This window comes from Xiphias gladius, chromosome 7, assembly GCF_016859285.1.
Source record: "Xiphias gladius isolate SHS-SW01 ecotype Sanya breed wild chromosome 7, ASM1685928v1, whole genome shotgun sequence".
Classification (NCBI taxonomy): domain Eukaryota; kingdom Metazoa; phylum Chordata; class Actinopteri; order Istiophoriformes; family Xiphiidae; genus Xiphias; species Xiphias gladius.
The window spans coordinates 26,731,533-26,757,172 of record NC_053406.1 but is presented as its reverse complement, the minus strand read 5'-3'; the positions used below and the strand labels follow the sequence as shown (position 1 = coordinate 26,757,172).

The following is a 25,640-nucleotide window of genomic DNA, read 5'->3' as shown; positions in this document are numbered from 1 at the left end:
TTTTAAACATTAATACAATAAAATAAATAAATTAAAAATATAGACTGACCACAAAACGTCTTCAGCAGCAGCAGCCAGGCTGAAAAATGTGGGATTCAATTTTGTGCTTTAAAGGTGTCAACACTTTGAGACTGTTCCAGCAGCTCAAAGCATAAATATCCATCTATCTACCGTTTGTCCTGATGAGGAGCTTCATTCTCTCCAGGTGACTGACTAAATGTGTGATGTCAACGGCCTGTGTGCATCATCCTTTTTACAAAATCTGTTTTCATCTGACTGAACAAAGTATTTCAAAATAAAAAAAGGGAACAGAAAATAAAACGACGGACCCAGAGAGGCTGTGGCTCAGAAGTTCGTCCGCTGATCACGGGGTCAGGGGTTCGATCCCCAGCTCCTCCAGTCCACATGTTGGACCTGCTCCTGATGGTCTGACCTGCAGCTCACTGATACATGATGTACAACATAACTCTCAGGAGCTTATTCATATTTCCTCATCTTAAATGTTCCCACACACACATTCTCTGAGCAGCCCAGTGTTCATTATGACCAACCATCAGCACTGTCCCGTCTTTAAACCAGGAGCCAGTTGAGAACCAGTGAGCCCCCCCCCGGCACCACCACCACCAAAACCCGGCCCTGTGGCGAGACAGACTTTAGACTGAGCCTTTCTCCACACGTTACAGCTCTGTGACTTGTTATTTCATGTGAGGTCTGCAGACTCAGATCGTCTCCCGGAGACCTGGATCTTAACCTGGATCTGTACGGGTCCATTAAACGAGAAGCCTGACCCCCTCCTGTTGACCTTTGACCTGGTGCTGGTCACATCAGCTCCACAGCGCCCCCCCGGGCTGCAGAAACTTTTTTCTGCTGTTGTTACTTCCTGTTTAGTCGGGAGCAGATCCTCTTCTGTCTAACCTGTCTCCTCCGGTGTCTTCTGTGTCTTTGTTTGATAAAACTCTCCTGTCTTTGTCTCCTCTTCTGTCCTCTCAGCACAGACACACAGACCACCTCCACCTAACATTAAAACGCACCGGGAGGATCTGGATTCAGTGATCGGGATAGAGAGCAGGGAGCCGGGCTGATTCCACAGGAGGAGCCGGTGTTTATCTGGTCCTTCTGCTCCGGGTCCTGATGGATTTTACATAAACCGCTTGTCCTTTAAAACCACCAATAATGCGCTCTCTGCTGCTAGTGCTAATTAGACTGTCTGCTAATTAGCCGGCTCTGCTAACCAGGTTAGTTAAATGAGTTAAATTAATTAACGCTGTCGCTGTTTTGACCTCTAACTCCGACATTATCTCCGTCTGTTAAAGTGCCTGTTGTTTAAAGGGAGTTTGGTTGAAAGCTAAAGGTGCTAATTAACAGAGCAGCTAGCCTCGGCTAAAACTGGCTTTAAATGTAGTCTGAGCAGGTTAAATAGAGTTTAAATGGACTCAGACCAGGCTTCAAAAAGGGGGTTAAGCGGGTGAAACTCAGTTCTTGATTTAAGTTTCCTTTTATTGTGTTTATAGCAGGTTTTGAGTTCAGTTAGACTTTAGTTTAGTAGGTTTTTGAATGTAGTTTTGCCTGTTTTACACACAGGGGCGAATTCAGTGAGTCCTTGGTTTAAAACTGATTTTAAATGTAGATTAAGTTTGGCTAAAAGTAGTTTTAATTGGGCTCAAACTGGAGGAAAGAGCTTGTGAACTGGTCCAGTGTTAAACCGGGTCATAATTGTAGGTAGGACCGGCTTTAATGTGGATCTAGAAACGGATAGTACCAGGTTTAAGGTCAGTTGGGTCACAAGTGTCCTTATTGCTGTTTATGTCCGGTTAAAAGTTAAATTAGACCTTTTATTGGAAGGGGTTTTGAATGTAGTTTGGTCTGGCTTACAAAGAGTTAGCTAGTTTCTGCTTTAAATCTATTTTTTCTGAAATAGTCCTGTGTTAAACTGGGTTATAAATGTATTGTATACTGGGTTTACTGGTCTAGAAACAAGGTTAGACCAAGTTCCTTTTTGGTGTTTACTGCTGGTTTTGAGTTCAGTTAGGCTTTTGTTTGATGGGGGTTTGAATGTAGTCAGGTCCGGTTTACACCGTGACTTCAACCCTCTTGGTCTCGGGTTGAAAAGTTTGGTTAACTCGAGTAAACGGGCTAAAACTAGTCCTGTGCTAAACTGGGTTAGAAATGTAGTCTGCCCTGGGTTTAGTGAGGGTCAAGAAGCAGATATTCTAGGTTTAAGCTCGATTCTGGATCACAAGTGTCCTTACTTATTTCTTGTTTATATAAAAGTTATGTTAGACTTTGGTTTAATCAGATTTTGAATGTAGTCTGGTGTATTTAATACAGTCAGTCTCTGGTTTGAAACTGGTTTTAAATGTAGTCAGACCTGGTCTTTTCTGTCCTTGTGAAGACAGTCAGTATTGGTTTTGAAATTTTAAAGAGTCCTCTTCTGGTTCTCGTTGGTCTTTGATGCAGTTAGTCCAGGTCTAAGTGGGGTTTAGTCCCAGGTTTAGCTCAAGATGGCAGAGCTCCACCAGACTCCTAACTCGCTATGCTGCTGCCGTAAATCCCTGCCGGTCTCTGGGGCCCGGTGTGTTGGGGACTCAAGCCGGCCCTCCACAGGCCCAGGTCCTGGGTCTCCGCGGTGTCCCCTGGTGGATGTGGCCTCGGCATCAAACTTCAGGTGCTTCCAGCTGCGACACTTCCACCTGGACCTGCGGCTAAACTTTGCAGTGAAGGAAATGAGCGGCTGGTTGGTTCTGGATCTGATCCTGGTGCAGCCAGGGATTCACACCCTGGTCCTGGACTCCCACCCCTCTCTGTTAATCCACTCCATAGACTGTAAGGTCCCTGGGGCTGGACAGGAGGAGCCCGTCTCCCTCACGTACCGGGTCGACCCCTTCACAGATTACGGATCATCGCTCAACATCAGCCTGCCAACGGCAGCCGTGAAACCAGGCCGATTGATCCAGATCACAGTCCGCTATACCACCACAGATGGACCAGCGGTAAGGAGACCACAACACACACTTCTTTATGATAAAGGCTTACCAGTGCCATCAGCTGATTTGGTCTCATCACAGATGTCAATCATTTATCAATAAGTCACAAGAAATGTCAAAGATAAAGACTCAGCCACACAGTTGGTCTTCAGGAGAACTGAGTCTCTCTCTGCCTCTTAATCCACGTATCTGGACTCTGCAGTTCCAGAATGGGCGCGTTCCCAGGAAGTCTGTGAGTCCTAAGGTCTGTCCAGATCCACAAAAGAGCCTCGGGAGGACTTTCTGCAGAATCTCAAAGAGTCAGATTGGGCTTCAGAAAACTTAACCAGACTTCACTTGGAAAATGACCCATAATCCACGTCCAAGCCCTAAAAACAACACTATGTACCCCATTTATTTTTGAGGATTTTTACTATTTTCATCGTAGCTGTACGATTTTACTGATGTAGTGAGGTCTGATAATGCACAAACAGAATAATTTGGATTTATTTATATAAATCTTGTCATTGGGTTTTTCGCTGACGGAACAGTTCGACTCAACAAATACAAGTTAAAAAGTTTTTAAAAAAGACCCAGGTTCCACCCACCAACATCCCGCCATGTGAGTCAGCAAGAAAGCATATTAAAAAAACAGTAAATATTCAATAAATAACAACAACTACTAAATAAGTAGCGAAAAAATCAAAAAGTTTGATGTTGAAAGATACAGGACAGATAACAGGTAGAGATTTCTCAGTCTCCAACGTGCTGCTCCCCAGCAGCTCCGCCAGTCTCTGACTGACACTAAGGTGGTTCATAAAGTCTAGAAGGAGCCTCCAGGTCTCCAGGCAACCTTCCAACGAGAGTCTCGGCCTCTCTAGTTTTATGCTTTATGAGGTTCCCTTTCCCCATCTGTCATGTGTTGGAGGTGAGGCGTGTTTCCACTGAAGAATCGTAATAACAGGCTGTTAGAGGGTCTGGATTTATTTGTTCTGTTCTGCAAAGTGAGACCCACTGCAGCGTGAGACTCCGGCATCAGAGCGTAGAGGCTCATTACCGGGTGATTTTTCATGATCCATTAATCTGCTGATCAAGTATTTTGTCTCAAATGTCATAAAATAGTTTCACACTCTCAGACTCCAGGGTGACGTCTTCAGCAGTCCAAACCCCGAAGACATTCAGTCACAGTGATGGAAACAGGAAATCGGACACATTTCAGAACTGGACCCAGAGAATGGAAGACGTGAAGCTGTTTCCCGCCGTAAACTGGCTGCATGTCTGTTCACACTGACTTTTTTTTTCTCTGTCTGTCTTCAAATTTGAAAAACATCAGAGATTAAAGAAAAGGTTGGAAAATGTGCAGGTTTGTGAAGCTGAATTCAGTTTTTCACCATCGTTTAGATTCGGCCGGACTTATTCTCAGATTTTCTGTTTTTCTCTGTACGGTCGTCCATTCGAAGATACTTGGACTCTGGGAAACACAAACAATTTTCTGACATTTTAGACAAAACACTTACATCAAATACTGAAATACTAGATAATAATAAAACTAGAAAATAATCAGCAGATTGATTGATAATCAATGCAATCAGTGATGATTGTGGAATGATTATTTTCATTGTTGTTTATTTTCAAATGACGTGTCTTTAATTGATGGAAATACTCAACATGTCCACCGCGCACACAGACGGAGTGAGTGAACAGTTAAATTTAAGCTGCCGTGTGAAGATGAAGATGACGATGACGATGATTTGTGTGTGTGTGTGTGTGTGTGTGTGTTAGATCTGGTGGTTGGACTCTGAGCTGACCTGTGGTCAGTCTCGTCCTCTGGTCTTCACTCAGGGTCACTCGGTGTGTAACCGCTCCTTCTTCCCCTGCTTCGACACGCCCGCCGTCAAGAGCACATACACTGCTACCGTCAGGGTGAGTGCTGACCTCTGACCCCTGATACCTGCACTGTCACTGCACCGTCAGACCTGCTGTAGACCTCGACTCATGTAGTATCTGCTGACAGGCCTTAGTTTTTCTTTTATAAGCCATGATGTGTGCTCAGACCTTCAGTGTTAACCACAGATACTCAGTTGTACATGAATATAAAGTAAATCCAAGCTTGTGCAGGAGAGCTGGAAACTAAAATCTGAGAGTTCTCCTAAAAGACTCAAGGCGAGTTAAACACACCTGCAGTATGTAAAAATATGCTGGATAAAATATCTGTGTTGGTATATACTATGCAGAACGAACATTACCTGCAGTGTTTGATGTAATTAGACTTTGACATTTACATACCTTCATTACTCAGATCCGAGGGATCTTCGCTGGAAATGTACATGTTGGTGTAGGCACAAAAAGACACACAGCTCAGCATTTTCCACTGCGTGAGAATTCACTTGTGTCATTGCGTTGAGGAGCTACCTTCTGAATAGAGGGTCTTTTTCCAGCCTGTAGCCTGGTACAGGTGCTTCAGACATTTCAATCAGTGGACACTGACGTTTGACTGAGTTTCTATGAGATCACATCAGACCAGGTTCAGTTCTTTAGATCAGCTTTCCCTCCAAGTTGTATAAGACAGGTGAGAGGGAAACTGCAGGCAAACAGAAACCCTCTTCATCCTCCTCTTCCTCTCCAGGTCCCAGACGGAGTGACGGTTCTTATGAGCGCGTCTCGGAGCTCCTACTCCAAACAGGACCGGGTCTTCCAGTTCTCCATGGAGTTCCTGTCCCATCCTACCTGGTGGCGCTGGTGGCCGGAGAGCTGCAGCACGTCGATGTCGGCCCGAGGTCAGTCGCTCCCAGACCACCCAGTCTGACTCTGAGCCCAGGAGCTGTGCTCACACACAGCGTCACATGTCACTACTGACTGTCCACCGTGTGTCCAACGAACGCCAGAGGAAATGATGTCAAGCTGCAGATCACTTTGTTGTTGTTGTTATCGTTATTATTATTATTATCATTACTATTATTATTATTATTTATTATTATTCTGTGGGGGAAATTTGGTTTGAATACAGACATTAACTCACAGGAACAGCAACAACCAATTGTCAAGCATATACAACGATATGATATACACTACAGTATATATAAAAATAGAATATTAAAAAACAAATAGAATAAAATCAAATGTGCATGTTGCAGATTTATTGAAACAGGCTGCAGAGCTGTTTTTAGAGACAGGTAAAAATAAACACACACATGTAGCTTAGGGGACATTTCAGTATTTTAAATGCAACAAGAAGACAAACATGAATAAAACGTAATTTCTCTCAGACAAACGTATGAAAGAGTGGAACAGCAGCCGTTACAGACTTGCAACTGGAACCAGAAACTGGAACATGAGCTAGGATCCATCAGAACCCTGCACCACCGAGCTGATAATGTGCCAACAGGTGTCCAGGTTCAGGAGAAGGAGCAAAAACACCTGAAGGATGCACCTAGAGCTTGTGGATACGCAAACTGGACCACAAGACCCAGGATGAACACCAACACTGCGGGTGGTGAAGAAAAGAGGAACAAACGCAACCACATCGTCGCCATCACGTACGAGTCTGGAGTATCTGAGAAACTCAGGAGGATCTTCAACAGACACCACATCCCTGTGCTTTTCAAACCCAGCAACACACTCAGACAGAAACTGGTCAATCCTAAAGACCGCTCACCCAAACACAAGAAAAGTAATCTGGTGGATGCAGTCCAACGCAGTGAGGAGCACACAGACGTAGATCAGATCAGTGAAACGAAATAATACTGAACAAACACGTGGCTCAACACAGGACAGCCAACTCCTCAGGTCCCAACCTAAAGGATCAGGGAGACTCCTTCAACAACAACATACACGTTGTGGATAGGGAGGACAGGTGGTTTGAAAGAGGAGTGAAGGAGGCGATCTACGTTCAAGTAGAGAAACCATCTCTCGACAGAGGAGGAGGTCTACAACACCACTTATCCCCCCACCTACAATGCTGTCCTCTCATCCCTCCACAGGACATTTACCAACCGTTCAGACTTGGCCTCAGGTGACTGCGGCGACGCCAGCAACTCTAACGACCCTCGTTACAACAGCCAGGAGCGCTAACGGACCCACTGACACCAATGATAATGAGCCCACAGAGGTTGAATTACCTGGGACTCCCCGCCGGTCAGCCAGAACTGAAGAGGCCTCGGCTTTACGGAGCTTTAGAGTGAGTCTCGGCTCTTTGTCAAACTGTCCGGACCACAGCTTCACTCTTCTGGTTCAAGCTCGACATGTCGACGCAAAAGCTGATGATATGTCGGTGTCATTAGTTTCTGCTGAAAACAGAAACATCAGATAGTCCGGGTTTAATTATTGCTGAGTCTACGAGTTTTATAAAACATGTAAAATCCCATAGGTTCACTAAACCCGGCGAGGAGATGATCATCAGGATTATCGATGTGACCTTTGACCTCCTCCTCCTCCACTTTTTAGGAGTCGTGTGTGGGCGGAGCCATGTCTGTTGTCCTGTGCGGTGAAGAAGCTGGGGGGCAGCGTGGAGCGCTGGCTGGGCGTGGCCGAGGAGCTGTTTGGGTCTTACCTGTGGGGCAGGTGAGTTCAGAGTCCAGCAGATTTTACATGGTAAAGACTGAAAACGTCAGTAACACAACCCCCACCGTCCGGCTGACCCTTCCCTCAGGTGTGACATCGTGTTCCTGCCCCCCTCCTTCCCCATCGTCGCCATGGAGAACCCCTGCCTCACCTTCATCATCGCCTCCATCCTGGAGAGCAGCGAGTTCCTGCTGATCGACGTCATCCACGAGATCGCCCACGGCTGGTTCGGGAACGCCGTCACCAACGCCACCTGGGAGGAGATGTGGCTGAGCGAAGGGCTGGCGACGTACGCCCAGAGGAGGATCACTACGGAGGCCTACGGTAGGAGTACTGCAGAAAATACTGCTGAAAATACACATGAAAAACTACAGAATCACTAAAAGCTTTTGATTCATTTTGTAAAACTTTTCTTTTTCTTTTTTTTTTAAAAGCCTCTGATGAATTTGAGCCCAGAGGTTTATTTTTCCAGTTCCTCCATGTTTTTTATGTTTTATTGGTTTCTTTTCTGTGTTTTTTAAATCTTATTTCATTGTATTTTGGGTTTTATTCTAATTTATTCCTGTACTTTTTATTTAATGTTGGTGTGGATTAGTTTTAATGTTGTTCCTTCCATTTGTAAAGCACTTTTTAACTTTATTTTGACAGCTGCTATCTCATTATTATTGTTGTTGTTATCATCTTAATGGAAAAAATAAGGGGTTTTAAGGTCTAAATTAGTGGATGACTTTCATGTTATTTATTTAACTTTATGTATATTAGTTACAGTAGTAACAGTAATATTATGTCTGGTAGTTACATCACTTACATCACTAGAGCCCCTTAACATTTAAGTGTTATTTTTTTCACCATTTAAAACCCCTTTAAACTGATAATGAATTAATAATCATTATTTCACTGCTCAATTCAAGTCTTAATTAAATCTTAATAAAATACTATTAATTAATAAATATATTGAGTATTATTGGGTAAATTTTAAGGTAAAAATTAAGGGGTTCAGTTTCACACTAGTTTTAAGTATCCTTGCATCCTGTAGCACAGTAGCATGTTGTCCACGAACTTTTGGCCATATAAGGTATCAATACAGAGGCCACACAACGGGCTCCTGCTGAACCGGATGAACGGAGTAATTGTTCCCTCCTCCTCGTCTGCAGGTGAGGCGTTCACCTGTCTGGAAACCGTCGTGCGGTTGGACGCTCTCCACAGACAGCTGCGTCTCCTCGGAGACAACAACCCTGTGAGCAAACTGCAGGTCAAGTTTGAGCCAGGTAACCAGACACACACACACACACACACACACACACACACACACGGATATGATTGAGACTGATACAGGTGAGTTTACATGACTATCACCTCCTCCCTCCTCCAGGTGTGAACCCCAGCACTCTGATGAATCTGTTCACCTACGAGAAAGGTTTCTGTTTCGTGTCGTACCTGTCTCAACTCTGTGGAGACGTCCGACGCTTCGACTGTTTCCTCAGGGTCAGTGCACGCACGCACGCACGCACGCACACACACACACACACACACACACACACACACACAGCGTCAGGTGATGAGAGGACCACTTTGCTGAAGCTTCTTTTGACGTGGTCGTTTAACCTGCAGGTCGTTATCGCGACTTCACTTTTTTCGTCTTATCTTCTCGTGTTGAAGAAAGAAAAACGTGTTCGATGTGTGTTTTTGTTTGTGCGTCACGGCTGCGGGACTCGGTGAACATGTCATTTTTGAGAAATACGTGCGAGGCCAAGCTCACGGTCTGTTATTGTCGGTGCGCAGTGGATAGTACCTGTGTGCACCTCAGTACACGTAGAAGCTGCACACTGGACTCACAGCCGGTTCCTTGCTGCGCTGGGTCGCAGGGGCCGGGTCCGAGGTCAGCGTTCAGCCTGGGGGGGTAACCTCCTCTGTGTGCGTTGTCTGTTCTCAGGACTACATCGCACAGTTCAAGTTTAAAAGCGTGGTGGCTCAGGACCTCATCGACTACTTCCTGGGTTATTTCCCCGAGTTGCAGGACGCCGCCGTCGCTCAGAGAGAAGGTGAGGGGGGGGGGGGGTTGTCGTCATTTATTAGCTTCCAACATAACATGGAGAAGTAAGTGTGAACTCACCCCCTGTCCTGGTCCTCAGGTCTGGAGTTTGAACGCTGGCTGAGTGGCTGTGGACCTCCTCTGTATGAACCGGATCTGTCAGCAGGGGGCGCCCTGATCCAGCCAGTCCAGGATCTGTGTGATCTGTGGAGGAGCAGTGACTCCCCAGACCTGCAGACCCTGACCACCTTTGACCTCTCAGCCTGGAGCACCTTTCAGATCGTACTGTTCCTGGACCGCATGCTGGACCACTCTCCGCTGCCACACGGTAATACTACTAGTACTGCTACTAGTACTCCTACTAGTACTGCTGCTACTGTTACTACTGCTACTACTGTTACTGCTACTGCTAATACTACTGCTATTACTGCTACTGCTACTACTGCTACTACTACTACTGCTACTACTACTATTACTGCTACTGCTGCTACTACTACTGCTACTACTACTATTACTACTACTGCTGCTACTACTACTACTACTGCTACTGCTGCTACTACTACTGCTACTGCTATTACTACTACTGCTGCTGCTACTGCTACTGCTGCTGCTACTACTGCTGCTACTACTACTGGTACTACTGCTACTGCTGCTGCTGCTGCTACTGCTACTACTACCGCTGCTACTAATGATACTACTACTACTACTACTAGAGTTCTACACATAGGTTATTGATCCAGACCTGATGATGATTTGTTGATTGATCAGAGCAGTCACACAGAGTGTCTCTGTCTCTGTCTCTGCAGAGGTGATGGTGAGTCTGTCTGGTTGTTACTCGACTCTGTTTGATGGTCTGAACGCTGAGGTTCAGATCCGCTGGCTGCAGATGGTGGTGAGGAACACGTTCTACCCCGACCTGCCCCGAGTCCGAGCCTTCCTACACAAACACGTGAGAACATGTGATAGTACTGGTACTGTAGTATTACCAGTATCGATTCTACTGCTGTCATCAGTTTTTAGCGCAGAAGTTTAAAACCGAAAATCTGAACATTTGAACAAAGATAAAGGGAAGTTTATTTTTCACTGTTCATTGACTACAGCTCCCATGATGCTTTGCCAGTGTCTCTGTATCCCGTCAGTCGTGTTGAACATTAATTCTTTCCTGTCCGCAGACGTCCAGGATGTACACGGTGCCGCTGTATGAGGACCTGGTCGCCGGGGTTATGAAGTGCGTTGCCGTGGAGATTTTCTACCAGACTCAGCGTCGCCTGCATCCGAACCTGAGACGGACATTGCAGCAGATCCTGTTCCAGACCAGCCCCGCCCCGAACAATCAGAACAGCCCGGCTCTGTCCATCATACCCCCCTCCCCCTCCAGCCCCCCCTCCGCACAGCCGCCACAGCCTGCTACCACGGCATCCGCCTCGGGCGCCGCCACGGGGACTGCCATTGCTCTGAGGGACGTCAACGTGTCAGCGTGAAGTCCACCTTTGCTGTCACGTGATGGAGGATTCAGGCTGTGATTGGTCGGTCGGTCGCCCGCTGACAGACGGAAGATGTGAGGTGACTAAGGGCTACGTGACGTCACGACAGGAAGTTCACTCCAGAGATTTTTAAAGTCCGGCTCGTGTGAGGAAGTAGATTCTGAAGTTGGTGGGGAGATTAAATGAGGTCGGGTCAAAGGTCATGGGTCAGGGATCAGAGGTCACAGCTGCTTTATCATGTGACTCTTTTTTTTTTTTTTTTTTTTTTTTTTTAAGCTCTAATCACAGTTTTCAGGTTCCTGAGGGTCTGCCGACCCACCTGGGTACAACCAACACCTGTATCCTGAACCGACCCCTGAGTTCATCAGGGCCTTTAGACCCTGAGCTGATGTGTTGTTCAAACTGTGGCTTGTGGCCCCGATGTGGGTCCTGTGATTGGACAGATTGTTGTCAGAGGCTGGTGATGATTGAAAGTTTTCGATTTTTACTCTTGGTGCAATTTGACCGATAACTTGAAATGTGACGTCAGAGTTTAGTTTTCCGCTTCCGTCTCGGTAGAACCTGTTTGTAACGTCTCGTCGGTGGATTCAGTCTCAGCAGCAGCAGCAGCAGTTTAGCTGTCCATCAGTGGACATCTCGGTCCATCTGTGGTGAACTTAGATTAAACCAGGTAGCTGCACTGAGGTTGACCTCACCGCTGATTCAAAAGTGGAAGAAGCTCACCTTTCATTTTTAAATTTCGTGATCTGGACGTGATCAACCAATAACCTCCCTCGGTTATTGTTGCTATGTCAGACAACTTACTGTAGATACTGACTGCCGACTGTGAACCACGACATCCTGGTTAGTAAACAGAAGCTGCGTGTGAATGTTTAAACAGGTGAACTACAGGTGTCCTGGTGTTGAGCTGAGGTGACGTCCTCACTCATAGCATTTGACTGGATTTGTTTTAGTTGGATCTGGAGTAAAAACCACACCGTCCATTCGACCAGAGACCTGAACCACGAAGCAGGTTCAACAAAGCCAGGAAATCTTTTCGTTATCTGGCTTCACTGAGCCCGGATAACCTGTCTCAGGAAGCTGGTTATCAACTGGCGGTAGTTTGGCCGCTGACAGGTTTTGATCCGATCCTCTGAAGTTAGGTAGAGCAGGTTAGGTGTGCACCGTTAGTTACCATGGCGATGTACCCCGGTAAGAAGCGAACCGCTGTGTTAACCCTGAAAACCCAGGTAGGGTAACTTCGGGGTTAAACCACAGATCCTGCTTCGTGGAGCAGGTCTCTGGTTGCACAGGCTCCGTCCCCACACACACTGCGACTATTGGTCGGATTTCTGGTAATAACCACGGCGCCCATTAACACTGCAGCATGTGGAGGTTTATCAGAGCTCAGTGGGACACACCCGGTTGATGAGGACGTCCCGTCGCCCACGCAAATACAGCAGGACACAGTCCAGCAGCTGAGTCGGATTCAGCGTCACTCAGCAGAGCTGTGTTGTTTGGACATGAAGAATAATTTACAGTCTGAACCCAACAGATCGTAAACTCCAGCGTCTTCATGGCCGGTGATTAAAATTGACCCAAACACCAGACCACAGGTGCACCTGTAGTTCTCTGACCTACTACCCGCGGGATCGGCAGACCGCAGGTGTGGGTGTCGGGACAGACCCGGAGTCTCCATTGCAGACCCCGCAGACCTGTGGACCGAGCGTAGTCCTGCTTCGCTGTGATTGGTGCATGGAGGGGAGGAGGCGGTGCCTGTGAATGTTAATAGTGTGATCATGAGTAAACCAAGCGCGTCATGCCGAGGTGGCGAGAGATAGTAATGGTGATAATAGAGCAGTGGCGTGTGAGGAGTTCACGGTCCTCGTCCTCGGTGTCGGTGACGTGGTCTCAACAGCCGTCTGAGAAAATACCTGCGTCTTTGATGAGAAGTCGGAGTTACGCACTCCCAAGGTGCATTTCACTGACACACATCCAATCACAGAGCTTTACATTCTGATGTTTCTACATCAGGAAATCGCGGAGCAGTAAAACAGTGTTACTGCGTCGGCCTTTCCTGGAACTATCCTGGTAATTAATCAGTTAATTTATAGGAAATGATTAGGAAAGTTTCCAGGACATCAGCTGGAAAATAAAGAGCTTCCTCAACTTTCCGGTGAGCTTGGATGGAAAGTTCTTCGAAGTGCGGTTGGATGAAAGCTGAAACCACCTGAGTAAGAGGCCCTTGAATGAGACGATGCTGTGGGTTTGATGTTGAGTCGTCACACTTCACTGCTCTGTTCGCTCTGTTTCTGTTGGCTCTTTAACAAACTGCTGCTTTTTGACAAAATAACTGCTTTAACAACCCCCCGCGTCGCCAAAACTAACACGTGACTCTTCAGGGGGAGGGAAATCTTTAGGTCTACCTCCGTCCCGCTGATCCCACCGGACCTGCGGACCAGGACTCGCGGCTCCTCGCCCGGACCCTGATCCGTCAGTCTGAACGTTAAACTGGACATTTACCAGGGAGGCGGAGTCGTCGCGCGAAAGGACTCAGCAGAAAAAATAAAAACCAGCAGAACTCACCTGAGTGGCCTTAATGCGGCCTTCACCGCAGCTGGGAACTGAGAGGTTTCTGCAGTTCAGACACCAGTTCTGCTCGTCTGATGGTTATTCTTCATCCCTTTAATGATGATTCTGACTGTTTGTGCCTAAAATCACCAGCAATAAAATACAGACTTTTAATTGTAGATTACTGGGACTGATTCTGAATATTTACTCTGACAAGAAGAAGAAAAAGTAGTAAATATTTGGAGGAAAGAGACGAGCAGAAACTCGAGTCAGACTGAACCTTTAAAGGTTTAAATCGTGTCGTCAGTCGCCTGTTTCACTTCAAACTGAGTGGAAAAAAAGTCAAATTAAAGACGAGAAATGAAACAATGGCTAAAAAAGATCGGGGAGGGTGATTCACTGGACGATGACTTTGCTTTTTCATCTTGATAAACGACTGATCCAGACTGACTGTAGCTTTAATCAGCAGAGCTGATCAATCCTTGGTGGACTGATCGAGCTGGATCACTTTGAGGCTGATGCTGTTTAATATCTAACAAATAAAAAAGCAGCAATAACAAAAAAAAAGCAATATTTTATGTTTAAGTTTTGGCAACAAAAACTGATTTGAAGCAAAGACATCCTGAATAATCAGATGTGAAACCTGTGCGTCACTGTCCTCTCCTCAGCTCTGAAACGTCCCACTGTTCCCAGCTGACCCTGAACGCCTCCACAGACAGATTTATAATAAACGTGTGATTAAAAATAAACACCTCAAACTTCAAAATGCGGAGTTTTTTTTCACTGTGTGATTCCAGGGTTGGAGGCTCTCTGGGGGCTGATGCAGAAATCTGTGCACTTTATTTATACTTCTTATTTTGAAACTGACAGAATGTGATCAGACAATCAACAGTAACTGAATATATGAATTAATAAATCTGATAGTGTAAAACTATAATTTTTTATTTTTGTCTTTTCCTTTTAATCAGTTCATAACATTTATTAAAACCAAATTTCTTTTATTCTTAATACCGGTTCTTTGGTCTCATCACACGTTTAAACATTTATTTGTTTTAATACACACTTGAATATTTATTGAGATTTTTTTGTCTCATCTGATCATCGAACAGCAGATTCTCAGCGAGATTTCCAATAAATCTTCATCTTTCACTTCCTCCGATCACATGTTGAGTTCAGATTATTAAAAGACCAAAAAAAACACTCAATTCCTGCTTTTATTTATGCTTTTACTGTCAGGTAATAACGGAAATGTTAAGTCGTGATGATGTCAGCATTTTTTTTTTTTTCGGAAAGTACCGGAAGCGCTGTGAGTCTGCCTTCAAAACAAAAGTAGGAGACCCCAGATCAGAGGCATTGAGTCACGTGAGAAACGAGACTGACCTCCAGGATCCGTGTGGGGCAGATGAAGTCCGGACCTAAAACACCAGCTGATCTCTGCAGCTGAGGCAGAAGTAGAGGCTTCGGTCACCCACAGATTCTCAGATTCACGCATCATCTTCTCCTTTTCCAGCTGCTGTTGAACCGTTTACCGGCGTCAAAGCAGCGAGAACATGTTTTAGCAGCTTGGTTTATTTCCCTGGAGTTTCGGGCTGGAACTGTTCGACCGTCTCAGCTTCACACCCAGTTACTCTGCAGCCGTCAGATGAATGTAGTTCGGTTTCCCGATCACATGAAAAAGCACGAGTTGAAAACAAGGAAACAGAATTGATTTACTTCAGTCGGCGGTTTAAAACACTGAGGACGAGAAGCTCATAGTTTCAAGAAACTCGGTTCTATCAAATCTGTCGTTTTTCTGGGAATTGATTTTAATATTTTTCCATATTTACTACATTAAACAACCAGGAAGTAAAGTTGAGAGGTGGTTGTATTGATTTATATTTACAGATCTCGTTCTCACCAAATAAAAACAATCCAATTTCCTCGCTCTTATTTTGAAGGGCTACGCAGGAAGTGGTGTATCTTATTGTGTTGGTTTTGACGGCGGTGTGGCATCCGGAGGAGACTGAGCATCAGAAACCTGCAACAGCTGGACCGACACATCTGGACCAGAGCAGACCGGAGACCTCACAGGTGGACAGACAGGTGGACAGACAGCCCGCTGTCTGTCTCTGCCCCCGACCCCCCCCGCTCCCCCACCCCATCCCACCCCCCCACCCCCCATCGCCCCGAGCATCTGCCCCCTCACCCACCCCCCCTCTACGTCTGTCTCTCCCCCGGTCCGGTGCGGTGTTCCGGGCCGTGCCGGTCTTGTGGTTCCGGGCTCCATGGGGGAGAGCATGGCAGAAGGGACCCGGGTCATCTACCACTTGGAGGACCAGGAAACCCCCTACCTGATCCGGATCAACGTGCCCGCGCAGCGCGTCACCCTGGCGGACTTCAAACAGGTCCTGAACAAACCCAACGTCAAATTCTTCTTCAAATCCGTGGACGACGACTTCGGGTGAGTACGTGATCGATAGTGGACCAGTGATCGGTATCAGTAGATATCGGCGATCGATAGTATCGATATCAGTTATCAATATCATCAATATAAGTGATCGATATCATTGATATCAGTGATCACATCAGTGAGCAGCACAATTATAAAACACGGCACACATATTTCCAATCATCGGCGTGATTATTGATACGTCAGTGATCATTGGTTATCGATTACTGAATATCGATATCAATATAATCATCTATTGATATTGATGCTGTGATAGATATTTTGAACCATGTCCCTCAGCTCTGTTAACGTTCAATATTCTACATCAGTCATCATGTCTACCTGATTTCCAATCAATATTATGTATAAAGATTGTGTATCAATACACGACGGGACAGAAATGGGCAGAAATATGAATGTGATCAGTTCATTTAATATGAAAGTATAGAAACGTGTTTCACTGCTGAAAGACTCATGACTCTAGCAAAGACGGCCAGTTTCCCACAGTTATAACATGGAAACATACAAACATAGAAACATATAAACATACAAACAAATAAACAAACATATAAACATACAAACATAGAAACATATGAACATATAAACATATAAACATATGAACATACAAACATGTAAACATACGAACATAGAAACATATGAACATACGAACACAGAAACATGAACATACAAACATAGAAACATATGAATATATAAACATACGAACAAATAAACATATCAACATGTGAACATGTGATCATATGAACATATGAACATATAAACATAAAACATACATGCCACATAAATATAAACCACTTGTTTCCAAATATAGTAAAATAATAAATATAGAAAAATCCATTTCATACGTGTCCAGTGCTTGGACACGTATGAAACGTCCGTATACAGCTACACTGATGTATGTTACATGTGCTATAAAACGTTCACTCTGCTCATGAGTGAGAACCGTTGCCAGAACCGTTCTACAGGTAAGAACGTGTTAAATGACGCACATGCTGCGATGATTCAGTGTCAATGAAGCGGAGGTTCGTTGTATTTGTTTATTGACAAGAGCCACAGTCCCTCAGGGTTCAGGTCACACAGGTGGAAAGGAACCGGTTCTGGTTCAGTAGAGACTGGCTGACCCTCTGACTGGCTGACTGGCTGGCTGGCTGACTGGCTGACTGACCAACTGGCTGACCGACTGGCTGACCCGCTGACTGGCTGACTGGCTGACTGGCTGGCTGGCTGGCTGGCTGACTGACTGGCTGGCTGGCTGGCTGGCTGGCTGGCTGGCTGGCTGACTGACTCCCTGACTGGCTGGCTGGCTGGCTGGCTGGCTGACTGACTCCCTGACTGGCTGGCTGGCTGACTGACTCCCTGACTGACTCCCTGACTGACTGACTGACTGGTTTACTCACTGACTGGCTGGCTGACTCCCTGACTGACTGACTGGCTGACTGACTGTTTCTTCTCATTCACTGAGCTTTTCTATCTTCATCATCATTTTTAAAATCTGCAGGATATTTTTAGAACCAGAGGAGACGAAGATGTGTGTTCAATAATCTCAGCTGTTATATAATCCCAACAGAGAGACACACACACACACACACACACACACACACACACACACACACAGTGTAGTTATATAACTGACCAAAAGCTCTTTAATATTCACTCTGATGAAATCTGCCAGAAGAGAGAGAGTCTGTGTGTGTGTGTCTGTGTGTGTGTGTGTGTGTGTGTGTGTGTGTGTGTGTGTGTGTGTGTGTGTGTGTGTTTCACCATAAACTGCTTTGCTCCATTGGATCCACTTTAACCTTCCACATGAGAATTTTCTTTCACTGCGCCGCGATGGCACCAAACACATCAGCTCTTCTGAGCAGTGGATGTTGTTGCCGTGACGTTTCCGTGTTGTTCCCGTGTTCCCGTCCCCCGTAGCTCTCCGTGGCCTGTGCTGTGTGAAACATCCTTACTCTGTGTCCGTCGTTTCGGCGTCTCGTTGCTTCACAAACATCAGATCAGGGACCGAGGCTGAAGAAGATCCAGCTGATCGACACTGACGCGTCGATTAATGTGTCGTCCTTCGAAATCAATAAAGAAATGAAACCAGGACTGGAACATACATGATATGTCATATATACATAAAACACACACAGCGCGTCCTCGCACACAACACGACGACGAGAAGCACGTCGAGTAAGAACCAGGGTGAGGCCACGACGGATTAGTGTGTTGAACGGCAACATTTTAAATGATTCCCATGATTCTCACCGGGGATTCGTCCTGATATTCGACTGCACGTTGGATCGGGTTTGTTCCAGTTTTATGACAATGTTAAATGCTACTGCGTCTCTGTAGAACAGTTATGTCCATGAATGATTTATACAAAATACAGGGAACAAGAAAGAACACAGAATAATCTGCTTTCAGGGCCCAGCAGGAGGATTTCCAGGCTCATTCTAGTTACCAATGAATCTGTGATTTACACAGGATTACTTGTTGTCCTGCCCTTATTATTATGTCTGTGGGGGAGGGGGGCCGTGGCATCACACTGGCTGTCTTACCTTATTGGGGGCGGGCTGAAGGGGACACCTGCAGACACTACTCAGGGCTGAAAAAGGCTAAGTTAGATATCTTTATTGGTGTGTGGTAAAGACGGTGGACCAGAGTATCAGGTCTCTACAGAGGAAACTCAACCTGACTCGGGGGCAGTTCATTAACAACACAACGCATTTTATCCAGGTTCTTTATTTGCTACATCAGCCTGACGCCAACGTAAAATGTACGTAAACGATGCGCTACGATGTAGAGCTCATCTCGTCCTGTCTCGTCTCGTTTGATCTCGTTTCTCATCACGCGGTCTCAGTCTGGAGGAGGACGGTGGACTGACAGCAGGATTCGGTGCGTTTATCTGACACGTTAAAGGGTCAATACGCAGTCTTTCATTCTAACCTCAGTAACAGCGTCAGGAGCGATCAGTTCTCCTCTCTGCCACAAGGGGGCGACAGGTTTTAAAATTCCGGCTGATCGCGGACTCAGACTCCGGGACGTTTTAGGGTTCTTAGAGGATCTCCGTGTCAGATCGAGTCTCGGACCGAGTCTCACTCTCTTTGAACCATTGGCGTTTCCACGGTGACAGCAGAGGAGCGTTCGATTTCCCCACCAGAGATCTGTGACACGACGATGATGGTGTGTGTGTTAACAGGGTGGTGAAAGAGGAGATCAGCGATGATGACGCCAGGCTGCCCTGTGTGAACGGACGAGTCGTCTGCTGGGTCAGAAACGCACACACACACACACACACACACACACACACACATTGACACTAACGTTAACCCTTTAACCAGGCGTCTTACTAACCCTCCTGTTGTCTCTCTCCTTAGGTGGTGTCCTCAGACACCTGTCAGTCAGATTTCAGGGGGTCAGATGTCCAGTCGGTGTCCACGCCCACCAGCCTGGCCCTGCCCCCCACAGAGAGGACAGGTGGGATTGGAGACTCCAGACCTCCGTCCTTCCAGTGAGTCCCTGACGGACAGTGTGTTTTACCTGCCACAGTGTGTGGACTCACCTGTGAATGACAGTGTTACAGGGAGACACCTGATGAGGAATCGACCATGGACAAAGTGGCAAAAGAAAAGGCAGAAGGTTCCCGTCCCCGCACTGTAGGTCTGATGGCGTCGTAGAAGTAGCCTGAAGAAGAACCTGTATGTCCTGCAGGTCACTGTCCTGCGTGTGGCGCCACCTGCCGCTGGGAACAAAACCTGCGGCCGTCACTGCTCTGAGACACTGTCCAAACAACAGCTGCTCACGGAGACACAGCGAAATTCACATTTACTTTATATTCAAAAGGCTCAGATCACTTGTGCCTCAGTGGAGAAAAACCTGGTACAGGTCAAAGTCCTGGATTCGGTCCCCGCAGCAGATTATACTGAAAGTACCAACAGGAAACGTTTCTCCATATCATATCATTATGTTACTATTATCATGACTGATGCATCGATGTGTTGTCGCGCTAATGTTGCAGCAGGTGAAGGTCGTTTTAACGACTTAACGACGAAGCTGCCGAGGTCGTTGTGTAGAAATAATCTGAATCTTCGAAGCAGCTGCGGGTTCATCTTTAGTTCAGCAGCAGTTCTGTTTTGTTGGGGGGGGGTTACAGCTTCCTGTGGGGTGACTGTTGCTTCTCTGTCTGCCTCTCAGTGCTGCAGCCGTCATCGGCCACGATGAACTTCAGGGGTCGGAGGTCAAGCCTGTCGCTTCACCACCAGAGAGGAGAGAGAGAGACACGGGTGGCCGAGGTAAGACGACAGAGAGAGAGAGAGAGAGGCTTCGTCGTGGTTCGGTCTTATATGAACTCACACACACGCGTCTGAAAAATACCAGATCGGAAACATTCCCAGAAGGTTTAGATTCTCACACCCTGCACACTGAACCAAAGCTGGAAAGTAACTGAGTACATTTACTCAAGTACTGTACTTAAGGACATATTGGAGGTACTTGTACTCGACACCTTCTGCTTCTCTTCCACCACATTTCAGATCAGTGCTCTGTATGTATCTGACAGCTGCACTTACAAAGCACATTGAGAGCTTATAAATTTAAAATGCTTTGTTAGCTTAAACCACACGGAGCTCATTTCCCGCCAAAACTTAACAAACAAACCGAACATGTTTTACAAATCACCTACGATAGGTTTGCTGATACAAAACCCCACTAACAAACGCGTGCATTTCGTTTTATAGAAAACGTGCCCATCCAAGAAATACAAAACCTATTTCTAATAGGTCGTGCTTCAGACACAAATCTCTCTCAAAAACAAAACAAAATCACCTGACTGTCGGCACAGCTGCGGCAGTGCTGAGGATTTTCTCAGAGATGTTCTGAGTAATCCACCCTCCTCAACAGCAGGTGGCGCTACGAGTCCATTGAAACGCACTGGGAGCAGCGAGCCGCAGTGTGGTAAAACACGCAAATACCAGCAGAAGGCAAATACAAGCAGCCGAGAGGTGAAGCCATTGATTGTAAGATTAACTGGATGATTAATTGGACTGTGTTCCGATCATTTAAATGATTTTTCATCTGCACGTAACAAACTTTTCGCGGTTCCGGCTTCTCGTCAGCGAAGCTTCGCTGCTTTTTCCTCTTAAATCACAATAAACCGAATCTTCCCGAAACAGTGTGAAGGTTTCGCTTTGGGCTCCGAGTTACCGTGACGACATTTCTCACCGTTTTCTAAAGGTTTACAAACCGATCGATCGATCGATCGAGGAAATGGCCGCCCCATGAATCCAGGACGAAGACGATCAATAGTTAGTCCTGATACACAAGAGTTAAGAATCAGCTCCAGCAGTAAAATGCTGTCGACGCATTAAAGCATCGGTGAACAGTCACAGGGGACTCTCACTTTTCATACCTGCTGCTCCCTCCAGCACAGATATAAGTTTTTCAGTCTATTTATCTGACCATGGGCCTGAAAGGTCTGGGGGCCCCTCACCTGGGGCCCTCTAGAGGAGAGTTGGGGGCCTTTTACCTGCCTGTGCCTTTAACCCTTTACGGACCCTGGGGGTCCTCAGGTCTTTCAGTGGGGGCGGGCGGATCAAACTGTAATTGGTCGTCATGAGCTGTTACTTTACCAGACTGATTAAATACTAAAATAATAAATTCAGCCCAATGAAAGCTGATTTCTAAATTCATTATTTCAACGGAAGCGAAAAACTCATGTTTGTATGAAGACTTAGCCTATTGATGATCCACATACCTGACAGATCATGACACACTGATCAATATCGAGGACAATATGAATAGAGGCGGAAGCAGAAATGTCAGAGGCAGGTTGGTTTGGTCGCAGAGATCCGGCCTGTGACGCTCCGGTTCGTCCTGGTTTCCCTTCAGTTTGCACCTTCCCAACTCCTGCCAGTCATCCGGCTGCCTGTGTCTCTGATTGGCTGCTGTCTCTGCAGGTAGGCGTCTGAATGGCCACGCCCACCACCCGGCTGATCAGAACGGGGCGGGGCCAACGGGTGCGGGCGACAGCTCCTCGACCCAACAGAGCAGCGAGTTAGAGACGACCAGTTTCTGCTCGTCTGAGGAAGACTCGGGAGGAAGGTCAGACACACGCACGCATGCACACACACACACACACACACTTACTCGTGTCCTTGTGAGGACCCTCACTGACACAACACGTTCCCAGTACTCTGACCTGGACCTGATCAGAGTCTGAACCTACATCCAGGTCTTAACTCTGAACCTTTAAAGTCTTTAAACCTTCTGGGACCATGACCACGCAGATGCCAGTTAGTAGCGGTTTTCTCACAGTCATGACAACACGCGTGTTGGAACACAAAGGAGCCGGACGTCATCAGGCAGAGGACGGACGACTAAGAGTGAATAGAAAATACGGATTAAAGTAAACTCTGTTTATGAGAAGCTACATCAGTGTGGTGCCAGCTACCAGACCCTGACCGCTGCGCCTGTGACCCTGGATTCATTTATTTTATTTTTTATGTTTAATGAATATAAATACATTTATAAAACATTACATACATATGCAGTGTGTGTGTGTATATATATATATATTTTTATATATATATAGATATACATATCTATATATATATATATATATATAGTCTTTGTGCTAAGCTAGGCTAACAGTTTCCCTCTGCTTCCAGTGTTTGTGCTAAGCTAGTCTAACAGTTTCCCCTCTGCTCCCAGTCTTTGTGCTAAGCTAAGCTAACAGTTTCCCCCCGCTCCCAGTCTTTGTGCTAAGCTAGGCTAACAGTTTCCCTCTGCTTCCAGTGTTTGTGCTAAGCTAGGCTAACAGTTTCCCCTCTGCTTCCAGTGTTTGTGCTAAGCTAAGCTAACAGTTTCCCTCTGCTTCCAGTGTTTGTGCTAAGCTACACTAACAGTTTCCCCCTGCTCCTGGTCTTTGTGCTAAGCTACGCTAACAGTTTCCCCCCGCTCCCGGTCTTTGTGCTAAGCTACGCTAACAGTTTCCCCCCGCTCCCAGTCTTTGTGCTAAGCTAGGCTAACAGTTTCCCTCTGCTTCCAGTGTTTGTGCTAAGCTACGCTAACAGTTTCCCCTCCGCTCCCGGTCTTTGTGCTAAGCTAGGCTTACAGTTTCCCCTCTGCTTCCAGTCTTTGTGCTAAGCTAAGCTAACAGTGACGCTGGTGTGTAAAATGTTGAAGTGGTCCTTTTAAATAAACACAAACACAGAAACCCTCTGTCATGTCACCCGGTGACATCAGCAGCAGCTCTCTCTGTGATTGGTGGGTTTGCTGTAACACACTCGAGTGCCCTCAGGTCTTCTTCTTCTGCTCCAGTAAACCCGTTCACACGCGGCTCTCCTCCTCCGCCTCTGACTGGCTGTTGCAGGTCGTGTGACCGTCGGGTCAGCGTGTATTGTCCCGCAGATAAAAGAGTCCCCGCTGACCTGAGAGCAGAAATAATCTGTTCCTGCGCCAGAAAAACGCTGAGCTGCAGCATCACCTGGATTTATCTTCCGTTATTCATCATCTTTCATCTTTGCTTCTCCACTAATTCTTTGTCTTTTGTTTCATCTTTTATGTTTTGGTTTATTCACATTTTACAGCTTTTATTTTTTCTGTTTTTGACTTTTGTGTTTAAAGGTTTGATTTTTATTCGTATATTTTCAGGGGTGTGTGTATATGACAGGTGCTAATACTGGTTCAGATTTTGAGTTTTTAAAATTTGATTTTACATCATTTTAAAAAGATGTTTACGGTTTTATATTTTCAAATATCTATTTTCTCTGTTTTGTGTGACATTTTATAGCTTAATCAACAGTTTATTTTGTTTAGCATTTTTACCAATATTATATAGTTTATACAGTATATTTATTGTTTTTATATTTTCGATTTTTGCTCCAACAGTTTTTATTCCATTTTTACATTTTGCTTCAAGGTTTTTTCCTCTTACATTTCTTATATCACCAGTTCATCATGTTGGTTTTCAATATTAATTTATATTAATGTTTGAATATGAAAACATGTAGATTTGTTGTCTTGTTGAGCGAGCTGACGGACACCTTGTGTCTTAGCGTGAGCAGAGTCACGCCTGTTTCACCTGAGCCAGGCGTGTTTCCCTCTGTGATGTCACACCAGGTTCAGCCAATCAACAGAGAACAGCAGCTCCTCGCCGCGGCTCATCCGGCGACAACGCCGCCGCCACCGAAAACCCAAAACCCCGCGGATGGAGAGGGTAAACACGCACACGCACGCACACACACACACACACACGCACATCCCCGGTTTACTATATCTGTGGGGATCTGTCATTTACATAGTACAATCCCTTGCCCCCCTCGCCCTACCTCTAACCTAAACATGATTCCAACTTGAACCCTGACACCAGGTCTGGACCCTCAAACAGCAGTCTCTACCTGTGGGGACCTCAGTTTTTGTCCCAGCGGGTTAGTGCGCATTCAGGTTAAAGTCCCCATCGGGATGTAACAACACACACACATACGCACGGGTTCAGAGTCTGTGTGTGTGTGTGTGGAGGGAAGCTGTAACTTTATTTTCTTAATGGAAACCGTTCATGTATCATTCGATTTAAAATTTTCCCAACACACACAAGCGCACAAGACCTCACTACGTGTCTGCATGTTCACACGACAACCGACACTCAGACAAACTACCGGTGCGATGAGAGGTCACAGGACCTTCTGCGCCTCCAGCAGTCAGGATGTGACGTGATCAGGTTTTACTCTGATGGTAAAGTAGATTTCCTCAATCAAACGCACGAATCCTGAGTCCTTTGACCCCGACCTGTAAATATTGGCCAGATGGGTTGTGTTTGTGGGGCGGCCGCGCTGCCGCCGGTGGAGACGGTTGTCCACTGGGTTGGAGGTTCGATCCCCGGATCCTCCTGTCTGCGTACCGAAGTGGCCTCAATTGTAAGACTCTTTGGATAAAAGCGCCTTTCAAAAGAGTAAATGTGTTTAATCCAGGGCAACGTAACATGAGCTGAGTGAATTGTTATTGACATCAGGACATTTCAGTGTCAGGAAGCAGGGGGAGACGTCGGAGGAGTCCAGGTCACGTCTTCAAACGCCTGGTTTTGCCTTAAACCCTGTAGAGATTCCGTTTACTGAGATACGACACAGAGAGAAACGGGAAGTCTGAGACAGTGGGGAGGCTGCAGCAGAGGACGGCGTCTGGCGGACGAGGTGAATCCGTCCAACCCTGGACGGCCGGCTGGGCCTTTAGACCACTGAAGACCAGCACTAGGATCTGCTCTAACTGTGTATGCTAACACTGAACCTCGGGTTGAATAAAACCTGTGGATGTGTCTGAACTTACCGCCACTGATCTGTCCTTCATTGTCCTCTCTTTTATCTGTCTGTCTCTGTCCGCACGTCTCTCTCTATCTGTCTGTCCTCCCGTCTCTCTGTCTGTCTCTCTGTCTGGCTGTCTGTCTGCCAGTCTGTGTCTTTCAGCAGTGTCACTGACTCCACCATGTCGCTCAACATCATCACTGTAACTCTGAACATGGGTGAGTACAGAGCTGACAGGTCTGAACCGTCTCAACGGTCTGGACCCGGCCGAACCGGATCGGGCCTCCGTCTCTAACGGCACCGCGCGCCACCGCGATCGCGTCGCTC

At 46.3% G+C, this 25,640-nt stretch overlaps 2 protein-coding genes across 2 annotated transcripts in view; both read left to right on the top strand.

Annotated features, from left to right (window-relative positions):
• Nucleotides 1–857: 857 nt before the first annotated feature.
• rnpepl1 (arginyl aminopeptidase like 1) lies at nt 858–14,523 on the top strand. The gene is given in 12 exon segments (XM_040130591.1): nt 858–2,990; nt 4,746–4,886; nt 5,590–5,671; nt 5,674–5,740; nt 7,407–7,523; nt 7,612–7,847; nt 8,678–8,791; nt 8,896–9,008; nt 9,457–9,565; nt 9,656–9,883; nt 10,362–10,504; nt 10,728–14,523. Coding segments are annotated over 12 exon segments (2,148 nt in total). The 5' UTR covers nt 858–2,501; the 3' UTR covers nt 11,037–14,523.
• A 1,300-nt stretch (nt 14,524–15,823) lies between these two features.
• Nucleotides 15,824–25,640, top strand: part of LOC120792502 (segment polarity protein dishevelled homolog DVL-3) — a 21,871-nt gene continuing 12,054 nt past the window's right edge. Inside the window, exons 1-7 of the mRNA XM_040131722.1 lie at nt 15,824–16,029; nt 19,220–19,289; nt 19,398–19,531; nt 20,215–20,312; nt 21,975–22,119; nt 24,139–24,235; nt 25,462–25,531. Coding sequence (XP_039987656.1) covers nt 15,854–16,029; nt 19,220–19,289; nt 19,398–19,531; nt 20,215–20,312; nt 21,975–22,119; nt 24,139–24,235; nt 25,462–25,531 — 790 coding nt within the window. The 5' untranslated portion in view covers nt 15,824–15,853. The remainder of the gene's footprint in view (nt 16,030–19,219; nt 19,290–19,397; nt 19,532–20,214; nt 20,313–21,974; nt 22,120–24,138; nt 24,236–25,461; nt 25,532–25,640) is intronic.